This window comes from Drosophila takahashii, chromosome 3L (genome assembly GCF_030179915.1).
Source record: "Drosophila takahashii strain IR98-3 E-12201 chromosome 3L, DtakHiC1v2, whole genome shotgun sequence".
Classification (NCBI taxonomy): Eukaryota; Metazoa; Arthropoda; class Insecta; order Diptera; family Drosophilidae; genus Drosophila; species Drosophila takahashii.
Window position 1 is genome coordinate 30,201,059 of NC_091680.1, and position 23,384 is coordinate 30,224,442.

A 23,384-nucleotide genomic window follows, 5' to 3' on the forward strand; every position below is an offset into this window, starting at 1 on the left:
TATACTTTATGTGGTCGGAAACGTCTCCTTCACTGCGTTGCAAACATCTGACTGAAATTATAATACCCTCTACAAGGGTATAAAAAGATCGAACTACTATATAATATAGCTGACATGGAATCGATCGAATAATTAATGTGAAATAATAGGAAATTTAACATTTTTGCGATTTGTAAATTAATAGAATTATCTGCAAGGGTATATAAGCTTCGGCTTGCCGAAGCTATCTTCCCTTCTTGCTTTTTAAATATTTCTGCGTTTCGAATTAAATATTTTAAAAATCTGACAACTGTATTAAAATTAATGGGAAAGTAAGAAAAAAATATTTGCTTCTTTGGTTTTTATTATATTCTCTTCTACTCTGGGATATGGCTTATTCCACGTGAAACGTGACAGGCCAATTTGGGTCAAATCTCAGAATCAATCGAAACTTTTTTTTTCGATAGAGGATTGAAATATAAGGATCGGTTTTTATTTTTATACGGTTTTTATTATAATTTTGGTCAGAAGTTTGTAACGCAGTGAAGGAGACCTTTCCGACCCCATAAAGTATATATATATTCTTGATCAGGATCAATAGGGGAGTCGATATAGCCATGTCCGTCTGTCCGTCCGTCCGTCTGTCCGTCTGTCCGTCTGTATGTTTGTTTCAATACCGTTTGCGAGCTCAGTTTAAAAGCTAGCGCCTTGAAACTTTCACAGTCGTCCTAAAACATGTGTACGCAGATCAAGTTTGAAAGCCGACCCGATCGGACGTCTATATCCTATAGCTCCCATAGGAACAATCGGATTTAGCTTTCACAAGATGAAGATATTTCGCTCAGTGTAAGAGCTTTTGACATGAATCTTCTTCTTTTACGCATACCTTGATCAGGGTAAAAGCGCGTGCCGATCGGACGTCTATATCTTATAGCTCCCATAGGAACAATAGGGTGAAATCGGTCAAAATATTACGTTTTTCAGGTTATTTCGCGCAAATTTCCAAATCGTATTTTTTTGTGCGTACCTTGATCAGGGTAAAAGCGCGTGCCGATCGGACGTCAATATTATTTAGATCCCACAGGAACAATAGGGTGAAAAAATTTAAATTTTTATTTTTTTCAATTATAGAATATTTGGTTTTTTATTAATTCATGTTGCTATTTTAGTCAAGTTTTCATTCGTGAAATCTGCAAGGGCATTAAAACTTCGGCTTGCCGAAGTTAGCTTCCGTCCTCGTTTTTTTTTAAGTCTTACCGTTTATTTTAAAAAAATATTTTTGTAAATTAGCTCCGATTTTTCAGTTACGCAGCACGTGAGACTCGTTTGAGTTTTTTTAATATTTGCAATGCAACTTTGTGAGACATCTTAATATCTTTCAGAAAAATATTAAAAAACAAGAAAGGAAGCTAGCTTCGGCAAGCCGAAGCTTATATACCCTTGCAGCTCATTCTATTAATATACAAATCGCAAAAATGTTAAATTTCCTATTATTTCACATTAATTTTTCGATCGTTTCTATCACAGCTATATGATATAGTAGTTCGATCTTTAAAAAATTAAAATCGAAATTCGGAAATATTTCAAAATAGTCATATCCCAGAGTAGAAGGGAAAGTAATAAAAACCAACAAAGATATAATTTTTTTCCCATTAATTTCCATTTAATTTTTCGACCGTTCCTATGGCAGCTATATGATATAGTGATCCGATTTAAAAAACAAAAAATCCGAAATTCAGAAATATATAAAAAAAAATATTCCCAAGAGTAGAAGGTAAAATTTCAAAAAACACCGGAGCTAGAATTTTTTTACGTTTTTTTTTTTGATCCTTCCTATGGGAGCTATAAGATATAGTTGTTCGATCCGGTTGGTTCCGACATATATACTACCTGCAATAGAAATACGACTTTTACAAAAGTTTCATCCCGATAGCTTTAAAACTGAGAGACTAGTTTGCGTAGAAACGGACGGACAGACGGACGGACAGATGGACAGACGGACGGACAGACGGACATGGCTAGATCGACTCGTCTTGTGATGCTGATCAAGAATATATATACTTTATGGGGTCGGAAACGTCTCCTTCACTGCGTTGCAAACTTCTGACTGAAATCATAATACCCTCTGCAAGGGTATACAAATTTTTTTTTTAAATTAATTATTTTTTAAGTTAATTTTTAATTTAAAAAATTCTTTACGCCGGAATACACGCGATTTCCGAATGAAAAAATTATCCTTATATTGCCTTATCAATTCTTACCAAAATAAAATTTTTGTATTTGCAAGACCTACTAGTAAAGACAACGATTTTGGTTTGGCAACTTTACATCATGCAACAACAGCGCAACGTGTAAGAAGAGAACAGCAATACGAACACGGGAGAGCAGGAATAGTGCTTTCCCTTTTTTACACGTTGCGCTGTTGTTGCTTGATGCAAAGTTGCTAAATTAAAATCGTTGTCTAGACAGATGCCTGTCAAATATTTTAGGGCACATATTTTTCCTTGTACTTTTTAAGCCTGTTCACCGCATAAAGTTGGTTGACTCAAACCATGATGGAACCTTTAATGCAAATATGTAGCAGGGCATCTTAGCAGTATTTTGGCAAAGGTTTTTTTTTACAAATGAGCACAGACCCTCGAAGATATTTTAAATCAAAACATTAAATGTTGCTACTTTTTTCCAACCGCGATTGCATAAATACCACCAGTTAAACTCGAAAACTAAGTATGCAGATATGATTATATACTTGTATATAAACACAATTTAATGCCCATAGGGCTGCACCAAAAACACTGTCGGTCTGTGTTATTCTACAATAAGATTAAGAGAACGCAATTTTAAGAGTTTTGCCGAGTTGAAATCCACCTTCGTAAATGTTGAGATGAGCAACTGCTCTTCAAGTCAGCTGTTATTGGATAATGGATGTGCTCTGTGGGAACACGAGTCTTACATTTCTCAAAAGTCCAACCGTTTCACACGGATAGACTCTATAGGAAGAGGCTATAAAGATCTAAAATATAAACAAAATAAAAGAAAACGTTGTAGTCATGTGCCCCGACTATCAGATACCCGTTAATCAGGTAAAGGGAGTTCGAGGGAGATGGAGATAGAAAACTTTGATCACGCATAACTTTTAAACGAATGGTCCGATTTGACCATACGTATTGATAAACACAATAAAACTGCATTTTTACTTTTTCAAAATATTTAAATTTTTAAAATCGTATATAAGGGATTTTTGGGCGTTAGAGGTGGCGTTGCACCTTTTTGAACTTGCGCTGCGTAGGAACTCCAAGAATATTTATGCCAAATACCAATCCTTTAGCTTGTATAGCTTCCGAGATCTCAGCGTTCATACTGACGGACAGACAGACGGACATGGCTAGATCGACTCGGCTAGTGACCCTGATCAAGAATATATATACTTTATAGGGTCGGAAATGCTTCCTTCTAGCTGTTACATACTTTTGCACGAATACAATTTACCCTTTTACTCTACGAGTAACGGGTATAAATATGGAAAATTCTTCTTCTAGCTTTTGTAGTTTCCGAGATCTTAGCGGTCGTACAGACGGACAGACAGACGGACATGGCTAGATCGACACGGCTAGTGACCCTGATCAAGAATGTTAAAATGTTAATGTTAAACTAATTGTCAAAACAAATTGAGTTGTAACGTTTTGCATTGTCCAGTTATGTAATGTATTGTGCAGCGCTGCAATTTTGTCCTTTTTCCGAAAAGATCTGTCCCCCATAAAGTAAATATATTCTTGATCGGGGTCACTAGCCGTGTCGATCTAGCCATGTCCGTCTGTATGAACGCTGAGGTCTCGGAAGCTACAAAAGCTAGAAGGTTGAGATTTCCCAAACATATTTTTGGGCTTCCTACGCAGCGCAAGTTTATTTCAGCCAGGCGCCACGCCCCCTCTAATGCCCACAATCGCCAACAAAAAATGTTGTTTGAGGATGTGTTAACAAAAGACCATTTAACAATGTTACGTTTACAGAAATCCGATAGAGGTCGCTTTATTAGACGGTTTTTTTTTACAAATGAGTGTTAAAGGGAGTGGTCTAACAAGTACATTTTTGTAAGAAAACTAATTTTCAAATGGAGCAACAAAGTGAGTCCAGCGGAGTCCACTTCTGGAACCTATTGGGATTTGTAGATTATTTAATTGTTGTTAAAATGTATATGGTCAGAATCGCCACTTATTGCCACTTTTCCTGTAATTTAATTTTTTAGACCATAACCTCAAATTTCACAAACTCCTATCGTTTGCACTGGTGGCTAAGGAAGTAAGGACTTTCGTGACTTTAAATTATTATCAAAATGTAGTAGAAATACTTAGCTTTGTAATTGACTAACATAAGTGGACTTTAGCGTCTTTAAAACGAAAGTTCCGCTACAACTTGAACAAAAAGTCGAACAAATGTAAAGTAAATTCTTTCCTTTGCCCCTTTTTTTTTAAACTTTAGGATATAGTCGTCCGATTTGTAAAAAACTGTTAATATTGTTTTAAAAACTTACATAATTACTATTTCTAAAGTTATGTGCATTTATTTCCAAAAACAGCAAAGTTATTTTGATCGTTTCTATGGCAGCTATATGATATAGTTTTCCGATCCCGATGATTATCATATATAATATGCGGGGGGATAATGGCGACTGGTAAAGTTTCAAGTCAATATCTTTTGAAATGACCGAGTTATTAATTTCGGCCAACAAAAGTGGTCAAATGCCCCATAGTGCATAAGTCTTAAAAATATATAATTTTTTTGTTTTAGTCCTTCAAGACGGCATGACACAACCAATGCATTTTTTTTGTACAGAAGATAATTAAGCTATAATATTAAATGTTTTTTAATAGTTCAAAAGCTACATTTAGTTTTCGACGAAATTTTTTCTGTATGCCACAATTGAAAAGGGATAAGATACAGGTTTTTTGTATAATACACAGTGCTATAATGCGCATTTCTGCCTTAGTGATTTTTAACTTCGCGCCTAATTTCGGAACAAAAATAATTATTTCTAAAAAAGTACTGTGTGGGGAAATTTCGCAACCCTATGCTTAGGGTAAATTCGCTCCTATTTTAAATACATATTTTTTTATTTGACGAGCTGGCTAACGAACAGACTACGGGCAGCAAGAACACATAGGACTTCAACAAAAATGGTACGCTTGATCAATGTAGCATACTTACAGGCGTAAAATTTCCTACATTTTTTAGGTGACGAAATTGCCCTAGTGGTGTGGCGATTTTACCCCCCTATGTGGCGGGATTGCCCCAGTATATTGGTTTTACTTTTTAATTTTTTATAAATCACCAAGGTAATTTAAAAAAAATGGGAATGTCACATTTTAAAGCTTGGTGCTAACCGCATTCAACGATAAAAATAGAAAATTCTGACGAAATTGCCCCACTCTCTCCTACCCAAAAAATGTAGCTATAATACATTCGACATCCCTCAAATAGCACATTTTTTGTTGCCAATATATTTCTTCCCAGTGTATTACACTAGTTTACAGCCAAACTGCTCCAAGGCAATTGATGGCAAATTCTGTTAGTGTTCGACCCCCAAATCACGAAAATATCACTAATTTTTTTTTCGATGGCACAGTTTTTTTTTAAAGATTTTTTACTACTAAAATTACAAACTAAAATTTAAACTTTGTCAACCGAAAAAAGTTGAAAAATCCGAACTTTAAAAATCCACCATAAATCCAATTTTTTATGCATTTGGGCCATACTCGGCTTGTTTTGTCCGGTGGGATGTAAACTTTGAGTTTGTACCCATTATAATTTTTCAACGGATTTATTTCGAGTTTTTACGATACATACAGCCGACCTACAGAGGACCAAAAAACACATTTTTCATCTTTGTCGAGCTGCTGCGCTGCCATTACTTATCCAATCATATTGATCTGTATGGCAAAGTTAAGCTCTGATCTGATGACTTTATAATGAAACAAAAACTGGCCCAATTGGGTGGATATTTGCCGAGATATAGGAAGAATTTCTAAAAAAAAGTCCGATATTTAACATTTTGAACTTTAAAAAATCTTTAAAACAAGAAAGGAAGCTAGCTTCGGCAAGCCGAAGCTTATATACCCTTGCAGATCATTCTATTAATATACAAATCGCAAAAATGTTAAATTTCTTATTATTTCACATTAATTTTTTGATCGTTTCTATCACAGCTATATGATATAGTAGTTCGATCTTTTAAAAATTAAAATCGAAATTCGGAAATATTTCAAAATAGTCATATCCCAGAGTAGAAGGGAATGTAATAAAAACCAACAAAGATATAATTTTTTTCCCATTAATTTCCATTTAATTTTTCGACCGTTCCTATGGCAGCTATATGATATAGTGATCCGATTTAAAAAACAAAAAAATCGAAATTCAGAAATATATAAAAAAAAACTATTCCCAAGAGTCTAAGGTAAAATTTCAAAAAACACCGGAGCTAGAATTTTTTTACGTTTTTTTTTTTTGATCCTTCCTATGGGAGCTATAAGATATAGTTGTCCGATCCGGTTGGTTCCGACATATATACTACCTGCAATAGAAATACGACTTTTACGAAAGTTTCATCCCGATAGCTTTAAAACTGAGAGACTAGTTTGCGTAGAAACGGACGGACAGACGGACGGACAGACGGACAGACGGACGGACAGACGGACGGACAGACGGACGGACAGACGGACATGGCTAGATCGACTCGTCTTGTGATGCTGATCAAGAATATATATACTTTATGTGGTCGGAAACGTCTCCTTCACTGCGTTGCAAACATCTGACTGAAATTATAATACCCTCTACAAGGGTATAAAAAAATACCCATATGTATGTATCAGCTCCCATTTTCCGCTAATCGACTTCTTCCCGTCCCTTTTTAGCAGATGTACTGCTCATGTAATTCTTTGTCTAAACAAGTTGAAAATCTGGCATTTTTGGCGCCATTCTACGGATTTTTTTTGAAGAAGCTAATAACCCTATTTCTTCTTAAATTTAATTAAAATCTTGGTTTGTTTACTTAACAAAAAAAAAAAACAAATTTTTTTTAATGATCATAACGCCTACAATCGCTCACTAACGATTTTAAAATGTGTCTTGCGCCCACACTTTTACAAATTTCCGAGAAGTATAAAGCAATTTAGTTGTATTTATTTATATGTGGAGTTATATATTTATAAATGTAGAAGACGTTTTTCAAATCGGACCAATCATTAAAAAGTTATACGCATTAAACAAAATGTTATATATCCATCTCCCTCGCACTACCTTTGCCCGAGTGACGGGCATTAGATAGTCGGACACCAACCCGACTATAGCGTTCTCTCTTGCTTAACACATTTTTTTTAGTATGGTCCTCTATGTTAAGACTATCCAAAACAAAAAAAATTTGGAAAAATGTATACTCGTTGTTTTTTTAACGCAAATCTTTCGTTTACCACCCTATAGATCAACTTTCTCTTTCTCTTTATCAGATCAGATCAGCTTTTATCGGCGGTCTGCCGATCGACCCAATTTTTTAACACATTCTTCAATCTAGTGTTTTACGTCATCAATGCTCTCTCACTTATATTTGACGACTCCCCACAAAAAATACACCAACGCGGTCAAATCACGGCTGCGAGGCGGCTGTTTATTCGATTTTCGAACGTAACGCGCTGTGGCACGTACCGAAGCTCTCGTTAAAGCCTTATATCGTCGATGTCGGTAACAGTTGTGTCCAATACTTGCGCACGGGGTCAAGTTGTTGTTGATGGATTGTCACCCACACTTTCAGCCAAAGCCGGCAATATTTATACCCGTTATTAAACGCTTAGATCTCGGAAACTACAAAAGCTAGAATAAAAATGATATAAATTGATTTAAAACAAGAGAGAACGCTATAGTCGGTTTGGTGTCCCGACTATCTAATGCTCGTCACTCGGGCAAAAGGAAGTGCGAGGGAGATGGATAAATGAAGTTTGGATTGCGCAGAACTTTTTAATGTATGGTCCGATTTGAAAATTTCTTTTTCACTTCTCGCAAATCTTTAACAGGACAGAGAGACAGACAGACAGACAGACAGACAGACAGACACTGTAATTTCCATATAAGTTCTTAGTTATTATACTTTTCTTAATACAGAAAAATTATGATATTATTCCTAAAAATTAGGTAATTTTTGCATGACACTTTGAATATATACGCTGGTTTCTAATTTTTAGATCGCTTCCCGAAGTTAATAATTTGTATACCTTTTTTCATTTGTAGTTTACTTTTAACTATTAAACATTGAATTTATTAATAATATTTAATCCTACTTTTTAAGGTCGATTTGAGGCACATGGATGAGCAACAGGGCAGCAATGTAGTTGACGTTGGTGTGGACTTATCTGAATTTTACATGTCTGTGGAATGGGATATTCTCGAAGTTCCAGCTGTAAGGTAAGTAAATAAATGTTGTTTGCTTACATTAAAATTATAACAATTATCGGGTATTCCGGAGAGAGCAGATGGGATGTGTTTAAAATTACTGTCTCGCTCTTGCCTTCGGCTTAACGCTGGATTATAATTATAATTATAATTATTATAATTATTTAACGCTTTGATTATTTAAATTTCTTTGCGTAGGAAATTTTGTTTAGACAAAGAATGCTTCTGCAGTTCGGTTAAGCACATATATTCGTAGCGGAAGTTTGTTTTAGCAGAGCGCCACGCCCACTCTTACGGCCACAATCGCCACAATTTAAAGATTTCGAACAATTATAAATGAATTTTTTTGTCCTTATTATTAAAATGTAGAAGAAATTGTTCAAATCGGACCATTCACTAAAAAGTTAGAAGCAAAAAATGAAAACCAATTGTTTTAGGTTTTTCTGAGTAAAATATTTATTTAAACATTTTTAAGTTTTGAGTGTTCCCAGCAAAAAAGCATTTTGTTCGACAAATTCGTTAAAATCGGGTTAAAAAAAATTTCAAAAAAGATAGCATCAAAATTCTGTGTTTAAATACGTCTTCTTGAGTGCGTTGCAGACTTCTGACTGAAAATATAATACCGTCTGCATTGATATAATAATTACTTGTTTTTAAGAGTAAAAAATTCGACAACATTTGAATTATTACATTATTAATATTTTTCAGGAATGAAAAGTTTTATACATGTTGCGATGAACCTTACTTGGACATAACATTTAATATTACAATGAGAAGAAAAACGCTTTTTTATACAGTTAATATAATAATACCATGTATGGGCATTTCCTTTTTAACTGTTTTGACATTTTACTTACCATCGGATAGTGGAGAAAAGGTTTGTGAACATAAAATGTAGAAAAATATTTTAATGTTACTACTATAACTTAAATATGTTTCTTGATTTGTTGCAGGTTACACTATCTATTTCTATTCTTATTAGTCTTCACGTGTTCTTTCTTTTGGTGGTTGAAATCATACCTCCGACATCATTAGTTGTTCCTTTATTGGGAAAGTATCTCATATTTGCTATGATACTCGTCTCTATAAGGTAATATTGAACTAAATAACTAAACTTTGAACAAATAATTTAAAATTACCTTTTTAGTATCTGCGTGACGGTTGTCGTTCTGAACGTTCATTTTCGTTCCCCCCAAACTCATAGAATGGCACCCTGGGTTAAAAGAGTATTTATAGACTTTTTGCCAACATTTTTGTTTATTAAAAGGCCCACGTACAACTTTGAAACAAGGTAAGCATTTTATAGAATAAAATAGTCAAATGTGTACATAAGTACACACATGCGTACACAAAAAGCTGATAGCGGCTTAAGTTAATAAAAATGGCTTTTGGGAAACGAAGATATATTTAAAAACGTTGTGTTGTATTATGACCAGGTTTTCAAACCGAATCTTATCTCGGTTCCCGTACTGGTCTTGTTTGATCTTAAGCGTGGCTTTTAGACCAAGATTTGTTATTTATAGTTACAAGGCCTTTTTCCGGAGGTCAGAAAGTTTTAGTAGCTATAAGATGGATTGATAAAATATTTATTCTGAAGTTGGTACATGCTTATATATGTTCATCAAAAGTAAAACGAAGTACCAGTATTTTTCATTTGCAAATGCGTAGGGTCAAACGAGGTTTATGGCATATAGTTTCTTGGGCAATATGGCTTAGAAATGCCCAAAGATTGTTTTCCGCCCAAACGATTTTTTACTTTTTTTAGGTCCATTCTAGTGTATAATATTTAGGGCTACTGTGATATTTTTCATCAAATACTGGGTTTTTGTCTTTTCCAAATGCGGAGGGTCAAACGTGGTTTTTAAGATATAGTTTCTTTTGCAATATTGCTCAGAATTTTTCCTAGATTGCGTGAAGTTATAAACCTAATTTCGGTTTTTAGGCGTGTATTTTTAACGAAGCCAATTATGCCAGCATTTTTAGGTCTTTTTCAACTTTGACAACTTGTAGCTTCTAAACTAATGAATGGATCTCAATGCTGTGTATAAGAAAGTTCCCTGCAGGAAAAATGCGAACTAGTCTGAAAAACAGCTAGTTAAATAACTAATATAAAGCAACCGGAATTTATCTGAATGCATTTGGACTACACAGGGTCTAGAAAATTTGTGCTAGTCGAAAAAATGATTAATACAAAACTAGTAAAAAATAAACTTGTCTCGGACTAGTACCTTTCTGACAAAAAAAACCTTAAAAATATTTAACTGGTAGAACAAATACATGTTAGGGTCTACTTAAAAGGCAACTGGAATTTAAGTAGTTGCAAATGAAACACATATGATCCAAAAATATAGCCTAGAGTGTAAATGCCTTGGAAAATTTAACAATAAACAAATCAAACACTCGAGGTCCTCGGTTCAATCCCCTGTCTCTGTACATTTTTTTTTGTTTTTTTTTTAGCTAGTTTATGCTTTAGTTTTATTTTAAACTTTGTTTAATCTGTCCGAGGCAATATATATGTGAAAAATCACTGTTTTTGAATTATGTCACAATAAAATTCATAAACCTTGTTAGTGCATTACAAAATGTGATGCGTGTATGGCTCAATCAGTTAGTCTTGATGGTTTAGAGATTAGTTTTTAGTTTTTTCGTGAAAATATTTTTTTTAGTTTAGTTTAACAGCTGTATGTGTTGTACAAATGATTATGATAAAGTTTTTATTTACGTAGACAACTTTACCATCTATGTTAATGCGGATCGATATATGGTCGCTCCTGCGACTAGGTTAGGTTGGAGACCGCTGATGCTCTCCAGCGACGAGGTTGGAATTTCAGGCGCACCGATTGTGCGCACCGACGACGATATGTAAGTAGGGCTCACCAATCTTCGGGTACTCTATTAACGAAAGACCAAGTTGGAGGTAAGGGACGCAGCCGATGTGCGCTCCCTCTACGATGTTTTTTGGGGTTAGGATGCATCGCTCTGCCTAGCCGACGAGATGGACGTTAGGGCGCACCGATTGTGCATTCCTAGTCCAAGATTGAAATTCGGAGCTTCCTTCCGACGACGAGATGTGGGCTAGGGGCCACAGTTGTGTGTGGCTCCTACGCTCCGACTGTGCGGGCGCTCCTGCGACAAAAGATTAAGTTATAGTTGCACGGGCTGAGCGCGTGATTACCTTTCCAACAATATATGTAAATGCACCCAATATGCGATGCCGATGCGCTTCTTGTTGCGCAACGCACTTTGGCCACGTGATTGTTATGTAACTCTTGGTGATTTGCAAATTTTCCGGAATTCGCAAATCCGAAATTCCAGATGCCGGATAAAACCAGTGAGTCGCTGTTTGCTCGCAGAGCAGAGTTACAAATTGCAACTTCGCAATCAAAAAATCGAAACGAATAAAACCTGTAGCCAAGAGCTTCGAAAAATAAGTGTTACCAACTATCTTTTTTTTCGCTCTTCCCATCGTACATAGGTATTTTTCTTAACTTTGTATTTTTAGTTTCATTTAGTACATTCGTTGCTTGCCGACTCTTTGGGGTATTATTTATTAGCGATAACAGCTTTCGATAGTCAGGCATCGCAACAAACATAAAAACGTGCTGACAACATGAGTTCGAACAGGTCTAATACGGAATCTGCTTATGGTGAAGTAGTGTCTAAGGCTGGGGTGAAGCTCAGTCACGCCATGATCTCTTTACAGAAAAAGTATAAAGATAGGACAAGGGTTTTGAATGAACGTTGAACTGACGAAGGATGGAACTTGTCAGCCGCCGGGTTGTAAAGTAGGAAAACGTTTTTGTTTGGTACTAGCATTAAGAGAAGGGAGTCAGCGGCAACGCGCGTTGGATCGTGGAATCATTTCCCGCACTCGTCGAAAAGGTCGCCACAGTGGGTCGGATGTTTTATTGCCAGCACTCGCTTTGGGGCCCAAAGCTATTAAGTAAATGGGTTATGCGCATAGGTATATGAAATGAAAATAAGTTTTTAGTTTTTGTTAGTGATTTAATCGACCTGTTTTAACGTAAATGCGAGAATTTTTGGTTTCGAAAACGTAGGCACTTTTTGTATGCACTTGCATTATGCGGGCGTATTTTTATTATACCCTTGCAGAGAGTATTATAATTTCAGTCAGATGTTTGCAACGCAGTGAAGGAGACGTTTCCGTCCACATAAAGTATATATATTCTTGATCAGCACCAATAGCCGAGTCTATCTAGCCATGTCCGTCTGTCCGCCTGTCCATCTGTCCGTCTGTCCGTTTCTATGCGAACTAGTCTCTTAGTTTGAAAGCTATCGCGATGAAACTTTCCCGGAAGTCTTATTTCTATTGCAGGTAGTACATATGTCGGAGCGAGCCGGATCGGACCACTATATCTTAAGGCTCCCATAGGAATATTCAAACAGATATAAGAAAATTCATTGTAAATAATTTAACAATTTTTAGCAGCGAGTGCAAGTGTGTTGAGTAGCTAAAAATTGTTGACTTATTATAGCCAACTATGCCCTTGAGTCCGCCAAAAATCCCCGCATTTATGATAAAACAGGTCAATTAAATCACTAATGGAAACTATATAAGGGTAGACACAGAAAAAACAAGAGAGAACGCCATAGTCGGGTGCCCCGACTATCAGATACCCGTTACTCAGCTAAAGGGAGTGCGAAGGAGTTGAAGATAAAAACTTTGATCCGTCGGAACTTTTTAACGAGTGGTCCGATTTAAAAAATTTCTTCTACATTTCGTTAGGTATTGATAAACACAATAAAACTGCATTTTACTTTTCCGAAATATTGAAATTAGAGGGCTTTAGAGGGGGCGTGGCACCCTTTTGAAACAAACTTGCGCTGCGTAGGAACTCCTAGAATCTGCAGGCAAAATGTCAATCTTCTAGCTTTTATAGTCTCTGAGATCTCAGCGTTCATACAGACAGACAGACGGACAGACAGACGGACAGACAGACGGACAGACAGACGGACAGACAGACGGACAGACAGACGGACAGACAGACGGACAGACAGACGGACATGGCTAGATCGACTCGACTCGGTGATCCTGATCAAGAATATATATAGTTTATAGGGTCGGAAACGCTTCCTTCTACCTGTTACATACTTTTGCATGAATCTATTATACCCTTTTACTCTACGAGTAACGGGTATAAAAATACGCCCGCATAATGCCAGTGCATGCAAAAAGTGCCTATGTTTTCGAAATCAACACTTAGTTAATTAGTTGTTGGTATTCACGTCTGTAAAATCGGGAAGCAGATCGCTTCTAACAGACAGCCATTCTAGCTTTCACCTACACCCAGAAAAATTGTGTACAACTCACAGTGGCGCCTTGGGCCCAAAAACGTGAAATGATCAATTTTTCGAGTTTGTTCTAGAAAGTTGCGACCAGGGAATCAAACCGAATCTTATTTCGGTTCCGGTTCCGGTACTGGTCCCATATCGAATCTGTTTATTCGGTAAACGGTATTATTTCGGTATTGAAGTTTTGGTTCCGGTTCTGGTACCGGTACGTACCGGTACAGTAAAAAAATTTAAATTAATACTTTGAAATGATTTATGTGAGTGTTTTTTAGAAAAAGAACTTGACTGTAAGATCATTGTTCGCGCACTTTGCGCTTTTTTTGCATGAAATTTGTTGAATAGTTTAAGGCTGGAGCGGGAGCGCAACTCGCGCTCGCGAATTCGCCCCGTCTCTCACCCTTTCGTTAGGCTAGGCTTAAGCGTTTTTATAATGTAATTAAAGAGTTAGTTGTCATATGATATTCATTGCGCAAACTCCCTTTCGTCGTCGAATAAAACTTTTTTATTTCTAAGAAGAAACAGAGTTATTAGCTTCTTAAAAAAACGAGTATAATGGCGCCAAAAATGGCAGATTTGTAACTTGATTAGACAAAGAATGTTTCTGCTACAGCGATATTTGCTTACATGAGCAGTACATCTGCTAAAAAGGGACGGGATGAAGTTGATTAGCGGAAAGTAAGAGCTAATACATACATATGGGTATCTTTTTATTTAGGATTTTTAAAGAATTTAGTAAATGAGTACCAAAACCGTACCGGTACCAGCAATACGGTAATCGGTTTGAAATTAAATTTTCGGTTCTTTATTAGGAATCGGTTTATTTCGTTTATCGGTTCCGGTTCCGGTTCTGGTTTTATTCCCTGGTTGCGACCTATACCAATCGACAGGTAATTGATCCACTGTTACAAATATGTAGGTATTGATATTAAGGATTCTGATTACAAGTTCAGATGTGGTTTCAACTTAAAGGTATTTCGCGCTGCACAGGCAATTATATTTCGGCAACTGGTGTGAACGAGATCTTGACACCGACTGAGTCTATTCAATAACGTGTACTCGCTTTTTTTGGTTTCGATAGACGTTTTTAGAAGTGCCGACCACTTCTAGTTTCTCTTTCTAAATGCTCTTTTGGTTTTCCTACATTCGGACCTGACTGGGTGTTCGCCTCGAACTCCTTCATAAATTCAGCTACAGTATATGTTTTTTTGCAAAGGACCCTCGCTATCTCTCACTTTTTCAACATCATACCTGCCATGTTTGTGAACTTTTTCTACTTTGTAGGGGCCAAGATACTTTCCTTTTTTCTTCAAGTCAACTCCGTACTGAGTACGTCTGATCGCGTCTAGATTGTTAGCTGTGTAGAGCTTTTCGCCCTTTCTCTTTAAATCAAAAGTACGCCTATTTTCTTCTTGTAGAGCTTGTATGTTCTCCCTGGCCACCTTGCGTATCTTGTATAAAAGACTGCTGAATCTGCTCTTTAAGCTCTGAACTGTCAATTAAACGCATGTCGACGCCTGTTAGCAACTTGAACGGGGTTACTTTGGTGCTCCTAGGCTCAATATTGTTAACTCATTGCTGGACTTTACCCACATGCTTGTACCAATTACCTGGGTTTTTTAGACTCATCTTCGACAACATGGGCACCACGATGATAAGCATTCTCTCTACCTGACCGTTACCACGAGGTACACCTGTAGCGATCAATAAGTGCTGAATCTTCTGTTTGTCACAGTATTCTTTAAAGAAGTGAGAGGTGAAAGCTGCGCCACTGTCTGATACGATCCTGAATGGATTACCAAAAAATATGGCCTGCCTTTCCAAACAATTAAGCACCTCCTCAACTCCAGTACTGCGTGTTGGACACAACCAAACGTACTTCGAAAATGCATCCACTACTACTAGGATGTAATTGTATCTTTAGTGATCTCCATCGGCCCTACGTGATCAATATGAAGGTAACTAAGGGTTTGTCTCCCTTATCAATCGGATTTAGATACCCTTCCTGCTTTCCGGCCTTTGCATTTAATAAAATGCACTCTACACAATTTCCCACTACTTTCGAAACCTTGTCCCTTAACTTCGGAATGAAATAGGACTTCTCCACCAAATCCTGTGTCCTCTTTGCCGAAAAATGGCCTTGCTTATGAGCAATCTGAATTATCTTTGTTTCCATTTGAGATGGAACTACGATCAATTCTCGGTCTGGGTCGTTGAACAAGATTTGATTGGCGATGTAATAATTCTCATGTCCTTGCACTTCAACTTGACTTATAACTGCTCTTGTCCATTCATCTGCCATCTGAGCTTCCTTTAAAATGTGCTTTACACTCTCTGTCAATACAAAACAAGCAACTCAGCTGAGCGCGTCTACGTGTCTCATCTTGGTACATGATCGATGTTCTATCTCGTAATTGTAGTCTTGCAAAAACATTGCCCGCTGACACCCTCTTACCGAATTCGTCGAGCAATGCGTTTTTTAAAGCCCTCCAGTCCCGAACATCACGTTGACTTCGAATGAAAAGCTTTGCAGCGCCGCTCAGTAATTGTTTAGCATATCGACCGTAAGTGCACATTCTTCAAGTTCCTCGATCCACTGATTGACGTCTGGGGAATTAGTTCCCAAAAACTGTGACACACTCCCTTCTACATCCTTCAATGTAAACCATGACCTACCCGTGCAAAACTTAGCACTGTGTAAACTTCAGCTACTGTTAACAACAGCAATAAAAAATACTTTAAATTTCAAAAATCTTCCTTCGTTCTCCGTCTTGCCTTGTTCTCCTTTTCGCCTTATTCTCCTTCTCTCTGTTTCGCTATCGTCTATTTTTGCCCGCGGAACGTGAATATTTTTGACACTCACCAGATTTGCGACAGCTTGACTCTCTCGACTCACAAATACAACTTTTGATTTGTCTCGCTGCCTCACCAATACCGCTCCAGAATGTCACACTCGCTCCAGATTATCTCTCCAGCTACACCGCGTCACCAATACTTCTTCGGAATGGTCTTCTCGCTGATCTGATCACCAACACCTTTCGAACTCTTCTCGCCACCTGGTCACCGGCTTCTCTTGCTTCTACCAGCCATTTAAAGCACGGTCTCCTGATGCACAACTCTTACGATCCGTCTGCTACTGAAACTGCTCCACGACTTCCTATTTGTCGCCAACGATCCTGCCTTTTGCTGATTAACGTCCACCACAAAGTTTCTGCGCTGCTCTAAGTTTCCAACTCGGTGTTCAATCGCCTTCTATGTTGTCCACATCAATCGTCTTGTGTCGGTTTTTTCTTCTACTTCTTTTGCGTCGAATTTCGCAATTTCTTCTCGTTCTCACACACTCTGATTTAGGTTTGCAAATTTTCTGTCTTTCTCACTTTGCGCACCTTAATTGTGACGCTTTAAAGCTAGTTCCACCACTTAGCACAAGGGTTCACACACTTTAGAACACCACTTTAGTTTAGTGACTATAGTTTGTAATCGATCTAAATATCCCGGTTGAGCCCCCAAAATTGTGGCTACGGGATTCCGTTTGCTGACGAACACTCCTGAGACGACGTTGTATTATTATAAAAGTGTTTATTATATTATTGATATTAAGGATTCTGATTACAAGTTCAGATGTGGTTTCAACTTAAAGTTAAATAAAGGTATTTCGCGCTGCACAGGCAATTATATTTCGGCAACTGGTGTGAACGAGATCTTGACACCGACTGAGTCTATTCAATAATCTGTACTCGCTTTTTTTGGTTTCTATAGAGGTTTTAAGAAGCGCCGACCACTTCTAGTTTCTCTTTATAAATGCTCTTCTGTATTTTATTATTCTTTTTTTGGTTTAAGCCGAAGTAGGCACATTCTTTATTAACACGTCTCACAAGAAATGGTTCTTGTCTTGATGTTTGTCGATAATAAGTTATAAAACTAATTTCGGTCCTTAACTAATGACTGGAACTCAATGCTGTGTATAACAAAGTTAAAGTACGTTCGATTACCTGAAAAATGAGTGTAAGATGACCACACTTAAAACCAAAATTGACATCATACAAAAAATTATAAGTGCACATTTCTTAATCAGGGAGATGTTCTTTACCAGAAAATTAAGGTTGTCTTTAATTAGGGTGACATCGATTTTTTTTTGTAACATGGTGTTATTTATCAACCAAAAATGTAAGTAAATTAACAAATAAATTTGGAAACAAAACAAATGAGAGTAAATAAGACTATCTCACGATAGCTGCGATTTTTCTATAAACGTTGTTCAGCATTTTTAATCATTAGGTCATGTAGCCCATTTTTAATTGAAATATTTAAATCGCTATAATATGAACCGCGAGCTAAGCCAGAAGAATGCCATATGGTCCTTAATGATGAGTACTTTCAGGTTTTTAAATCGAAAATGAAGTTACATTTTAAAACCATAAAAATGTTGCACGGTATAATAATACTAAACTTAAAATTTTCAGATGAAATTAAAACAATTTGCATTATCATTAATATACACACACACAAACATTATAAAACCTATTTGGACCGTTATTGGGTGCAAGATTTAATAGAGATTCTTACGAACATTATTGCAATCACTGTTGCCCACTAGTTTATTTTTTTTCGAGTGTCAGCAGAAGCAGAGCGAGAGAGTAGTAAGCAGAGAGAGAGTCATTTGAAGCGAACGAGAGGCGGCCATTATTTTTTTTCTGGTTTGGAAATACCTGATCAAAATTGTACTATTTGGATACCGAACGGATTATCTAATGGATGCAATTCTAAGTAAAAGTGTGTAGCCGACCCATAAAATGCATAGGGAATTTTTGTTTTGATTTTAAAAAAATTATGGTTTGGTTTTCAAGAGGAGAGCAGGGAAAAACTTTCAGTCGTCACATTTGCATGTGATTACCGCAAGGACACACACACACATCCATAAATAGGCATGTACATAGGTTAGGTTAGGTTAGGTGAGCATGGTTGGGGATTGTATTCTAATCCCCCCACTTAGGCCGCCATGGGCTCCTGGTGATACCATATGATCTCAGAAAAGATCCATTTCCCAATTGGGTTTCTCGAACCAGTTGGTTCTTTTCAGAAAACAAAGGAATTTGGGAATGCTGGTGCCTTATATGGCTGCAAGGTTTGGAAGCGTGTAGCTTTCTAGTGTTTACAAACGTTTGAGGTTGTGTGCTTGGCAGAAGCACAGGAGGTGCTCAATGTTCTCCTCTTCTTCTATCTGTTTACAGATGCGACAGTAGTCGTAGCTGATGAGTCCTAGCCTGCGCGCGTGTGTCCCTCAAAGACAGTGGCCCGTGAGGGCATTGATTAAAGTGGAAATGTCTGCCCTGTTACATTGTAACAGGGTTTTGGTTCTTTTCGGGTTATAATTACCCCAGGTGAGCCTGGAGGTGTGGCATGTTGAGATCGTATTCCACCGGTTGTTGGAGAGGGTGTAAGACTTTGTTTGAGGAGAAGCTTACAGGTAGCTATGGGCATGCCCACCGTGTTCTTATCGCGAAGGATGTCGGTGGTTGTCCCTTGTCTTGCTAGTTCGTCCGCTATGCAGTTGCCTTCAATGTTACGGTGTCCAGGCACCCAAATGAGGCTGATTCTGAGATGAGTGGCCATCTCGTTCACAGATTTGCGGCATTCAGAGATAGTAAGTGAGTTAGTTGAGTAGGAGTCGAGGGCCCTGAGGGCTGCTTGACTGTTCGAAAAGATGAAGATGTCTGTGTTGCAGTGTTTTGTTGTATCCAGGTAAGACATGGCTTCCTGGATTGCTATCTGGTGGGGGAGGTGGTCCCAGTCTGTGTGGGTGGGTATGAGAACCTTGTATCTTTTTTCGAAGCTGACTATGGGTGGGACGTAGTCTGTTATGTGTGGTATATAAGGCTGGTTTGTTAGTATAATGGAGTGACCTGATGAGCCTGTTGACCAGGCCGACGCTTCGCAGAGCCTCAGCGCCGTTGCTGATGCCCAGTTTTTGGCAAGCAGGTCTAGAGGTTCTAGGTCAAGAATGGTGTTCAATGCTTCAGTTGCGGTTGTGCGAAGCGCCCCACTTATGCAGAGTTCTGCGCTTCTTTGGATCTTGTGCAGATTCTTTAGGTTGCAATTATTTTCTAGGGAGTGCCACCAGACGATGTTTCCGTTGAGGAGAATGGGTCTGAATATTGCAGTGTATAGCCAGTGGACAGAAGCCACACTTTCTCCCTATAGCATTTTTACAAGCAAAGAGTGCTATGGCCGCTTTGCGTGTGCGGTCCGCGATGTTCTCTGCCCAAAGGAGTTTCTTGTCTAGAATGACGCCTAAATACTTTGCTTGGTTACTAAGAGTAAGGCGAGTTTGGTGTAGTTTTGGGAGAGTAAGACTTGGTATATTATACTTCCTTGTAAATATAACTAATTCTATCTTTTCTGGGTTGACACCCAGTCCGCAGCGCGCTGTCCGCCTTGAGAGTGTGAATAGGGCTGTCTCCATCAGGTTGCATAGCGTCAGAGGAAATTTTCCTTGTATTAGGATAACCACATCGTCCGCATAGGCCACCTAAGGGATAGGGATAGAAGTTTATTAACAGCTATAACCCATAGCAGAAAGGAAAGTACACCGCCTTGCGGTGTTCCTCTACTAACGTTCCTAGTCGATTGTGCTGATCCCATAGTGGAGTACACTACCCTACTGGTGAGTACGGTGTGAATGAGTCCCACTATAGGACGCTCAATGCCTAGTTCCCTCATAGCGCCAGGGACATTGTTGAAAGCGCCTTCTTCAGGGAGTATTCCTTGTTCTGGAACGCTCTCTCTATACTAGATACTAGGGAGTGTAGTGCAGTATCTGTTGATCTGCCTTTACGGTACGCATGTTGTGCATTGGAGAGTAAACTAGGGTTGGTAGTTAGTCTAATGTGTGTGTCAATTAGCCTTTCCAGGGTCTTTAACAAGAAGGAGGTGAGACTTATTGGACGGAAGTCCTTTGGAGAGGTGTGAGAGGGCTTGCCGGCCTTTGGTATAAATATTTATTTAATGTACAGCAATCTGGATGGAATGTGATTCAATGCCAGACAGCCGTGGAATATGACCGTCAGCCATGGAGGGGTAGTATCTATTTTCCGTTGTAGTTGGGCCGGGAAAAAGCCGTCCGGGCCAGGTGATTTGAAGGGCTTAAAGGAGTTAATCGCCCATTTGATGCGTTCAGGGTTTAAAAAGTTGACTATGCTCTGCTCGTCGAGGTTCTCCTCTACGTGGAGGTTCTCTACTGCTTGAGTGTTTTTAGGGAAGTGGGTACCTAGCAGGAGTTCTAAAGTTTCCTGGGTGTTACCCGTCCAAGTGTCTTCATTGGTTTTTAGGTATCCAACGTTTGCTGGAGATTTTGCTAAGATTCTTCTGTGCCTGGAAGCCTCCGCTGTAGATTCTATGCTACTGCAGAAGTTAAACCATTCTCTTCGCTTTGATATTCTAATTTCCTTTTTGTATTGGCTTAGCTTCGTATGGTACGTGTTCCAGGAAGCTTCGCTGTTGCTGTATTTAGCTTTGTTGAAGTCACTTAGGCAGTCGCTTTTAAGAGCCGCCAGGCTGGTGTTCCACCAAGGCGGTTTGTGTTTTGTTTTGACTGTTCTGCTTGGGCAGGCCTTTTTAATGGCCTTACCACAGGTCGCCTTCACTAAACTGTGGGATTAGAAATGTGTTAAAGTGTGTGAGAATGTAGGCCCTAGGTTTGCCCTTACCCTTCATATGAAAAAGCTTGTATGTGGGGGTTGATAAGCCACAGATGTTGTCTCCAACAATCCATGGCTCTTGGTCCTCATTTTGTCTATTTTGCCCGTTTCCAGGCGGGTGAGGAGGGCAGCAGATGCTGTGGTGCAGATTAATCTGTAGGTACTGCACCATTTTGAGGGTTGGGCTCGGGTTGCTTCAGGTTCTTAGTGAGCTCTGAATCAGTCGACACGTACCCTGTGTGGAGGGCCTCCTCGTGCTCCATCTCGTCGTCGCTCGGGGGTTCATAAGACGCGCAGGCCGCCAATTGTCTAGTTGACACGGTTCTGCGCAGCTGCCAGGGTTCCCAGGCATGCCTGGTTGAGAAGAATCACCACGTTCACGGTGACGCGTTCTGTCTTCTCAACCTTCACCACCTTCCAACCTTCTGTTGGGAGCTTGGGGTAGAACGTTGTCAAGAGGCTAAGAATAGCCTCTGGCTCAGAGGGTTCTGACGGCAACCACACCCTCGCCCTTGGTCTGGACGGGATATCCGCTGCCTCACAGACGGCCAGCTTGGCCCCGGGGTAGACCTCGCCAACTCTGGTAATGGCAGCCTTATAGAGCGCTTCTGATCTCTCGTCATCACAGGCAATCAACTTGACGTTGCCCTCGTACCACCTTGCATCTGTGCAAGTGCCCGCCTAACCAGACCCCACTGGTTCCTTGGGATCCTGCCGCCTTCATCGTTCTGGCCGATGACCTTCCGATCCTTCACCACTTCGGCGAAGGACCTAGACCACGTGCCCCAGCATTGGTGGGTGTTTTGGATTGGCCCTTGCGGTTCGTTGGGGCTACTTGGCTGCGTGATCCGCTGGCCTTGGCTGGTGTCGATGTAGCATGTATTGGGGCTTTCGGTACGGCACCCTTGCTCATTTGGTAGTCTTTGGTGTTGACTTCCGACTTTTTAAGAGTGTCGGACTCTACGTTTATCGTTTTTTTTTTTAAATTTCTTCTACATTTTGTTAGGTATTGATAAACACAATACAACTGCATTTTACTTTTCCGAAATATTGAAATTAAAGGGCGTTAGAGGGGGCGTGAAACCTTTTTGAAACAAACTTGCGCTGCGTAGGAACTCCTAGAATCTGCAAGCAAAATGTCAATCTTCTAGCTTTTATAGTCTGTGAGATCTCAGCGTTCATACAGACAGACAGACGGACAGACAGACGGACAGACTGACATGGCTAGATCGACTCGACTCGGTGATCCTGATCAAGAATATATATAGTTTATAGGGTCGGAAACGCTTCCTTCTACCTGTTACATACTTTTGCACGAATCTAATATACCCTTTTACTCTACGAGTAATGGGTATAAAAATACGCCCGCATAATGCCAGTGCATGCAAAAAGTGCCTACGTTTTCGAAATCAACACTTAGTTAATTCGTTGTTGGTATTCACGTCTGTAAAATCGGGAAGCAGATCGCTTCTAACAAACAGCCATTCTAGCTTTCACCTACACCCAGAAAAATTGTGGACAACTCACAGTGGCGCCTTGGGCCAAAAACGTGAAATGAATCAATTTTTCGAGTTTGTCCTAGAAAGTTGCGACCAGGGAATCAAACCGAATCTTATTTCGGTTCCGGTTCCGGTACTGGTCCCATATCGAATCTGTTTATTCGGTAAACGGTATTATTTCGGTATTGAAGTTTTGGTTCCGGTTCTGGTACCGGTACGTACCGGTACAGTAAAAAAATTTAAATTAATACTTTGAAATGATTTATGTGAGTGTTTTTTAGAAAAAGAACTTGACTGTAAGATCATTGTTCGCGCACTTTGCGCTTTTTTTGCATGAAATTTGTTGAATAGTTTAAGGCTGGAGCGGGAGCGCAACTCGCGCTCGCGAATTCGCCCCGTCTCTCACCCTTTCGTTAGGCTAGGCTTAAGCGTTTTTATAATGTAATTAAAGAGTTAGTTGTCA

At 38.8% G+C, this 23,384-nt stretch overlaps 1 protein-coding gene across 5 annotated transcripts in view; it reads left to right on the forward strand.

Annotated features, from left to right (window-relative positions):
• nAChRalpha4 (nicotinic acetylcholine receptor alpha4) overlaps positions 1-23,384 on the forward strand; it is a 510,593-nt gene that overhangs the window by 355,109 nt on the left and 132,100 nt on the right. For 4 of the 5 annotated variants that reach the window (XM_070215893.1, XM_070215894.1, XM_070215892.1 and 1 more), the window contains 4 exons: positions 8,312-8,427; positions 9,124-9,292; positions 9,369-9,505; positions 9,563-9,706. In XM_070215893.1, the coding sequence (XP_070071994.1) occupies positions 8,312-8,427; positions 9,124-9,292; positions 9,369-9,505; positions 9,563-9,706 (566 nt within the window). Of the gene's footprint in view, positions 1-7,595; positions 7,711-8,311; positions 8,428-9,123; positions 9,293-9,368; positions 9,506-9,562; positions 9,707-23,384 lie in introns of those variants that run through there. The other variant, XM_070215895.1, reaches the window with a different exon arrangement.